This window comes from Ceratosolen solmsi, unplaced genomic scaffold (genome assembly GCF_000503995.2).
Source record: "Ceratosolen solmsi marchali unplaced genomic scaffold, CerSol_1.0 scaffold13, whole genome shotgun sequence".
In the NCBI taxonomy this organism is placed as follows: Eukaryota; Metazoa; Arthropoda; class Insecta; order Hymenoptera; family Agaonidae; genus Ceratosolen; species Ceratosolen solmsi.
Genome location: NW_011948418.1, coordinates 8,683,227 through 8,691,662, shown reverse-complemented (window position 1 = coordinate 8,691,662; position 8,436 = coordinate 8,683,227). Strand labels below are relative to the sequence as shown.

The following is an 8,436-nucleotide window of genomic DNA, read 5'->3' as shown; positions in this document are numbered from 1 at the left end:
TTTCCTGCGAATGTTCACATACTTCGATATAAATTTTGGATATAAACTTTAAATTATGTAATTACAACTCATAACAGTTTTACACGTTTCAAATCAATTTCATATAATTTATTCATAAAATATAGAGCTTCATCGAATTCATCGGAGTTAATTCTTTAATTATTGTATTGAGAATAACGAATGAAAATATCAAAAACTGTTTCAAATAAAAAGCACATAATTGCCGAATAAAATATTATAAAGAAATAAAGAAGTAAAAAAAAAAAAAACTTGAATCGTACTAAAATAACGACTAAAATTACTTAATAACAATTTACAATAAATGAAAAACATTAGCTGAAATCGTATAAAATATATGACTTAATTTATTTATCCTTATTTTATTGCTATTTGTGCGCAATAAATACTTTATTGAATAATGGTTAATAAGTAATAGACAAACGTTTATGTTTAACGATAATATTATTATTTAAATTAATATAATCTTTTCATTATATATAATAATAGGTAAATTATTATAGATTACACTAGCAATAATATATATATATATATATTACATGAATATTTTTTTTTGTTACCATTAGTTTTTGGACATTTACAACTACTCTTTCAACTGTTAAAGGATATTTTTAAAATTCACCAAGACAAATTAACGTTACTTTAGTTCTCCTTCGTATCGATCTAACTAATTATTATATATAATATAGTTATATTATTATATGATATTATCAATTTGTTATAATTACCGAAAACACTAAAATATTCATAAAAGCTCATTAATCAAATCTAGTAGCACCATCTATTGGATGTATTTGTAAATTTTATAAAAATTCACAGTCACCATAAAAATCAATATCTTGCACGTTGATAAAGGTGATATCTTCACGATCGTAAGAAGCAAATATGATAAATTGACACCTACGACAGTTACCAATCATCGAAAAAAATGTTCGTAAATGGTAGTGAAAGGCAAATTTTTATGCTGATAATATATAAAACTATTCTTATTAATATAATAATTTTTATATAATAATTTTAAGAAAAACGGAAAAATACAGATTTTTACATCAATTATATAAATATAATATTGGTTAGTATTGGTGAAAATGTAACTAATGTCTATTACATACTTGGATATAATATATAATCAAATTATTTCTTTCACCAAACAATAGTCCTTTTTCAAATTATTACACTTGAATTTAGAAAAGTGCAATTAGTTTGATAATTAATTTGTAAAAATAAATGCTACACATAAATGAAATGATATAACATTCATAATACTCAAATTATTAAACTGAAAAATTGATTTAGCAAATTTAAAAAAAAATAATTACAATAAAATTTATCATTAATATTTTAATTATCATTGCTGACATCTTTCATTACAGAAACATTGTCATTTAATTCGTATTAAAAAATACAAATAATTATAATTTTCATAGTTATACATAAAATATTAATATTATCCAAATGAATTGAAATAGAATTTTTTTAAAATTATCTTGTTATTGTTATTAATATTACTTATAATATTTCTAGTATATCGATTTATTATAAACGAAATAAAAAAAATTGTAATTAAGTACAAAGTACAAATTTTAAATAATATTAAATAGTGAAAACATTTATTATTGTATGATTCGTTAGATTCAACAAATATTACAATATTTATTAGAAATATTTACCTAACTTTCGTATAGATAATGTGAATAAAATTTATACGCTTATATAATAAAATAATATGGCTCACCTATTTTGAGAAATAAATAAATACTAATTTATTTATTTATATTGTAAATTATATTTTATTGAAAATTATTGTATGCTGTCGTGTTTCCATAATAGTAATATATTTTTCAATAATATTATAGGGATGTTGCAATGATTCAGCATATTGATCGTTTGTGATGAACTGTTTTACCAAATGTCAGTAACGCTAAATTTGTACTTAAATTATTCTGATTAAATTGTGATTATTTCATGAAACATTATATAGGTCAGTTTCAGTTATTTTAAATAAATATATGCGAAAAAAACTTCATCACTTTTGTAAATACGAATCTACAATTTACAGTACGCCAATCAATTTATTTCGTCACTTAGATAAAAAGAAGTTTTGATTTTTAGATATTTGACTATTAAAGATAATTCGGTTCGACTTATATCAAATGAAGAAACTAAGTGCAATCATTAACACTATGATACTTTGATATTACAAAAAAAAAAAAAAATCAATAATTAGCTTAGTATGAGAAAATGAAGTATAGTATAAAAAAAAAAATAATAAAAAGTGCTTATTAATATATATATATATATATATTTTTTTTTTTTCTTCTTTTAATAGTTTATGTATAATTAACATAATTTATGAATGATATAATTTATGTCACATATTACAGAAAAACACAATTAAAGTAATTAAATACTATTTTAGGTTATAATTTGTTTGTTTCTTCCTTGGATAATTTAGTTATTTGATTAGGTACATAATCAGGCATAAGGTTTATTGTAGGCCGTATCTTATGATTTTAACCTTTACAGTTTCTCTCTCTCTCTCTCTCTCTCTCTCTCTCTCATATCTCTCTCTCTCTCTGTCTCTGTCTCTCTTTTTCTATTGCTTTTCTATCGAATCGTATTACTCTGTTGCCTAGTAAACCTACTATTATCTTCTTCTAGTAAAGTACTTTCAATTACAAATCTGCACTTATTGCAATACGGTAAAAGCCGTCTGCAGTAAAAACATTATTGATGTAAAGTTAACCAAATTTAAAAATATAATAAAATTTCAAAACTCTGTTTGAACTTTTCTATTTATGTCGTTACTCATTTATAGCCATTAAAGAATTAATTATAAAAAATATATATGTTTATATATTATGCATATAATCAAAATTAACTATACTTGTTTATTTATTTTTAAGTTTGCTGAGAAGAGAAGAAAAATGGAATTAAAAAATAAAATCTTACGCACATAGATTTCATATCAATATTAATATATAATTGTCTCACGACGTAATGCACATTGTTAATTAATGAAATTTCTTTACATTTTGAAATTTTACCACTATTACTTATATATGACTTTTTCAATCCTAAAATAGCGAATAAATTATTTCCACGTTTAAGCTTTTCATAAATAATGATTTTCGTGCAAAGAATATTCTCAGACTGTCTAAATGAAATTATAAAGCGATATTCTAATAGATAATTTTACCGATCAAAACTTTTCAAATGTTTCTTCTAATAACTTCAATAGTAAAAACCTCAAAAAATAATGGAAATACTAGCGATAGCCGTCCTAGCAACAAGAAATGATCAGGTGAATTCAGAATTATCTGCCTAAGGGGCAAAATGGAAATAAAAAACATACTGACAAGTTTTAATACTGACGCATCGCATTTATTAAATTATTAATCATTACTCAATATATCATAGGTACAATATAGTTGTGCATTGCAGTTTCATAAAAAATGTTATGCCTCGTAGCTTATTACGGTACAATGATATTCATACGATAATAATTTGGTATCTTCATAAAGTCACCGTGCAATGGCAACTCGCGCATTATTGTTTTATAAATAAATTAGTTTTGTGTGTGTGTGTGTGTGTGTGTGTGTGTGTGTGTGTGTGTATGTATGTGGCGAATGAGAAGATGCGAATCTAATATTAAACAAAATCGTATATATATATTTTTCTTCTTATGTATATATAAATATATATATTTCAGCTTTTAAAATTAGACTTACAGTCTCCAATTCGCCATTATTAGTCATATATATATATATATATATATATATATATATATATGTATGTTGTGTCCTATTCCAACGTTCGTCCTTTCTTACACTTTCTTTCATGCTCTCTTTCATCCAAATCCCATTTCATTTTCCATTTTATTTTAGTAATTTTTTTCTTCATTTCTTCAACTTGTTCAGCTTCGATCTCTGCTCATATTTTTTTTATCTTTTTACATACAATTTTTTAAAGCTTTTTGTACCAGAAGAGATAATGCTCGCCGTCACTGATGTGCAGATCATCTACTCCTGTAAGCAAATTATCTCAATTTTAATGGATAAGAATTTTTTTTTCTCCCAAATTTATAATAAACTCTAGTAAAATATTTTCTGAATAACATTCAATCGGCATTGAAATAAATTTTTGTTCAAAGTATGTTAAAAATTTAGCAATTTCATCCAAATAATCAACTTTCAAATTAATTTTACAGTTACTATATAATATTTAGCTTTTTTTTTTTTTTTTTTTTTTTTACAACATATCATACATTTTTTGTATAAAATTTTTCTTATATCAAGCTGCTGAACATCAATTCATTAATATATTGATTTCAAAATAATTGCAAACTTACTGTATTGTATAGTTATTACATTATTAAATAAATAAAGAATTCAAATTAAATTATACGTAGTTGATCCTAATGACAAATTTATATAAAATTTCATTTTATATCATAAATGTATTTTTATAAAATCAATATAAAATTCTTTCTTTATTAAGCATATATCTGTATATTTATTTGCTGAAAACAGTATTAACAAAAATGTACTAATGTGAAACTATGTTTGTTGTCGTTTATGTTTAAATAATATGAATGGCCATAAAAATGTTAATCGCTCGCATTCGTTAAATTTCAACTCTTTGTCAACTACAATGTCCTACATATAAGGATATTCGTAAAGAAATTGATTAATTTTTTTTAACGTTTTTAACTGTTTAATATTAATATGCAAAAATGCAATAAGTAAGCACACGTGATTTATATTTGGTTCAATCAATATTCTATCCGTAGACCTTAGGAAAATTGAATAGGTCAGTTTGAAAATGCATTGATTAGACACTCTATTGTACGAGTAAAATTTAAAGAATTAACGAAACGTAAGTATAGAGATCGACGTACAATAATAATTCAGTACAAGAAAAGAATTTGTAAGGAAGAAAAAGCGGAAGGGGGAGTCGCATATAAAGAATTGGTATGGGGATTCGCAGTGCCAGGAGAGAGTTAAAAAAAAAAAAAAAAAAAAACAAGACGAGAGTGCGGCAGTTTGACCATTCAAAAGGCATGAAAAATCTCATTGAACTGGACTGAATGGAACATTGAAAAGCCCATAGAAATGTGCAAGATCAAATATCGATGTCCCACCTCCCGGAGCGACGAATTGATTGCCAGGCGGAAAAGCGGGTTTGGGCGGCGACGGCAACCTGTACAGCAGCCAGTAGTGATAGAACATGGGCTCCTCCTTGTATCCGGAGAGAGTGTGAACGTAGTGACCATTGGGCCACTCGTAGGCCGAGAACTGAAAGTTGGTCGAGCGCTCAGCTGCGAGTACCATAACTCCATAAAAGCTCTCGTTACGTGGTGCGGCGAGAGTCAGATTGTGGATCTCGTAGACGTCGCTGCCGACCCAGAGAGTGTAGGTGACGTTCACTAGCTGACCACTGGACGTCGATGACGCGCTCGATGCAACGACTGACTGATGCTCGGTCGAGACCTCCGTGCCCGGGCTCGAGGGACTGCTCGAAGTCCTCGAGGTCGTCGTCGGCAGCAGCGGTGATGTCGTCCTCGTGCCGCTGTTACGGTTCGGACTCGCCGAGAGCGGCGTCTCGTCACCTAGTAGAACGTCCAGTCAAGGGAATTCAGTACCGATGCTCGAAGAATATTGTCGATCGACGCTCTCAAACGCGATTCTAAGCTTTTTATCCGTTTATCCTTTAAGTGTTCATCCTCGTCAATTTGCTTTCGTAATCGAGCTCAGTTCCGTCGATGGGAAATATATTTCTATAGTTAACGAAATCAACGAATGGATATAGTGTAGCGATTATAATAATAATTTTGATCCCCGCTAATAATGCTCGTTAAATGGAACGAATTTGAATTTGATCGGTAACGTGATTTCCTAATTACCGATTAACATGGTTTTTAGTACGTTTAATATCCCATCCCAGTCTGTTCATAATAAAGTATCTCGCTTATATTCCCAAATTATAATAATAAAATTACGTGTAACTGCTCTTTCATCGCGCGCGGAGGGAATCTTTCGTTCTTTTTTCTTTTTTCTTTCGTTCTTTTTTTTTTTTTTTTTTTTTTTTTTTTTTTTTTTTTTTTTTTTTTTTTTATAGATAATATAATGTTTGCTAGATAGTGATAATGAGAGACTCTTTCCTAAGAGCGGGCGTGCCGTTCGCAAAAGTCATGGAAAATGTACGAAAAACAAATTTTCACCTCGAGTCTTCATGAATATTCTGATACTCGAGCTAAAATACCAATCCCTTAAGAGCAAAGAAAAAACCTTTGACTAATGCGCGCGATTTTTCCGCGTCCAAGGTTTAGAAATTTGCAGCGATGAAAGCAGCGCATATCAAGCGAGTCCGCGCGTAATTTTCGTACTTGGTAAATCCCAAAGTTACGCTTACCGTTGACAGTGACGAATTTGGGCGGCGGACTATCGGTGAGTCCCTGGCCACAGTCGAGGCTCCGTACGCTGGAGAGGCTTCGGGGTGAGAGCCCGAGGACGACTTCGGCAGTGATCTGAACGTCACCGTCGTAGGAGCCGTCGGGCTTCTGTCGGGCGGCGAGCCAGGCGATGGCTCCCGATCTATTCCAGCTGCCGTGGGGCTCGTTCTCGACTTCCTCGAGGGCCTGCATTGCGAGGGCGGTGCCGCGCAGCTCGCCGAAACTGCCGTCGCGACGCTGTCGGTGCGCGAGACTCACCGAGGGCTTTCGCACAAAGTGCTGGAGGTTGCGATGCCGGTGGTCTTGCACGATGCATCGAAGCGTCATTATACCCATCGCCACCGTCTCTGTGAACCGACCATTGTAATTTTGAGACTTTGGTACTAATTTATTAATAGTTTAGTAGATGAAGGTATTGCTATTTATCGCTGCTCGACCATTCGAACCGAATGGTAATCGATGCTTATCACCAATTCTCCAAATATATGAATGTCATTTGTTTTTTCACATTGCGTTTAATATAATGACTGTCAATACTAAATTAGCTTATTCTTTATTTTGAATGATGAAAGATGTATTTTCCCCAAATCTAATCTAATCGCTCGATTAAATAGGAAACTGCATTTTTCGTATTAGAAACTCAATACGTGAGACTGTGTGGATGATATATCGAACGAATGAATTTCATAAATTTCATAGAATAACCAAACGACGTCTATGTGCTGAAGTATCAGTGCAGTAAAAATGAGGAATGTGAAAGGTACTTTTTAGGCACAATTTCAATTGTTTTATTTGACATATTTACACTTAACGATGGATCGATTAGTAAATTTCTTTGGATTTTTTAATGCGTTAAATTGATATTCTTTTGATATTCTTTATCTTTTTGCTTTTATATTTGACGGTACTGTATAACTGAATATATCATATATATATATATATATATATATATATATATATATATATATATATATATACATATATTGTTATAATTTATTATTATTTAATTGGATTTTATAAGAGTGAATATAAAAGGATTATTGCCAAGGAGAAAGAAATATAAGCTTTTAAGAGCAGAAACCGAATTGTCGTATAAAAGATCGAGCAGTCGAATGATTGAATTGCAGATAATAAATGTCATGCAAATCACAGCTGAACTTCATTTAATTAAATAATTCTAGAGTAAAAATAATTGCTTATTTTAAGACTTTCTCATATGTACGTAGTATATTAAAATTCAATACTTTCAATTTGTTAAAAGATTCTTATCTTTATGCCTTATTTCAATTATATCTGGCAAAAAAAAAAAAAAAAAAAAAAAAAAAAAAAAAAAAAAAAAAAAAAAAAAAAAAAAAACAAGCAATTTAAAAATTATAATTGTCCTTTTAAAATTCTATAAACTTTCTTTATCATTCCGTAATAGGGCTCACCCTTGTAATAAAATGATATCGCACTGCATTAAAGCCCCACTACCGATATTATCAACGAGTGATGTACGTGCAAAGTATATGTCGGATAAAGTACCCATCCCTAACACATATTTATCAACTTTGTATTCAGTTCGTGCAAATTATTACCCTAACATTATGAATAAAAGGTAACTATAGCTACCATGAATTATTGAATTCAGCTCGTATATGCGCGACGAATGAACCATATGCATGGTAACGCAGACTCGGGCATTTATGCATTTTGTATGCCGATATGACAAGGGATAATCATTTTCCACCCAAATGCTATTTTTAACTTTGAATTTATTAATTAATGTATATATATATATATATATATATATATATATATCTTATATATGTAGAGGTTGTTAATCTATTTTTAATAATTCAAGCCATTAGACGACAGTATTTTTTGTCTTGTAAATCTCATTGCAACGTAGAGGAATATCGTAATTGTATTTCGAACGAGTCGTTGGCTGGTACAATTACGTTTTGCAGTCACGTACTCGTGTA

At 29.4% G+C, this 8,436-nt stretch overlaps 1 protein-coding gene across 1 annotated transcript in view; it reads right to left on the bottom strand.

The window, feature by feature from the left end:
• Positions 1–3,808: 3,808 nt before the first annotated feature.
• Positions 3,809–8,436, bottom strand: part of LOC105360259 (uncharacterized protein CG3556) — a 13,363-nt gene continuing 8,735 nt past the window's right edge. The window contains exons 5-7 of the mRNA XM_011497111.1: positions 6,433–6,819; positions 5,162–5,629; positions 3,809–4,046 (exon numbers count right to left, since the gene is read on the bottom strand). Of these exons, the coding sequence (XP_011495413.1) occupies positions 3,985–4,046; positions 5,162–5,629; positions 6,433–6,819 (917 nt within the window). The 3' untranslated portion in view covers positions 3,809–3,984. The remainder of the gene's footprint in view (positions 4,047–5,161; positions 5,630–6,432; positions 6,820–8,436) is intronic.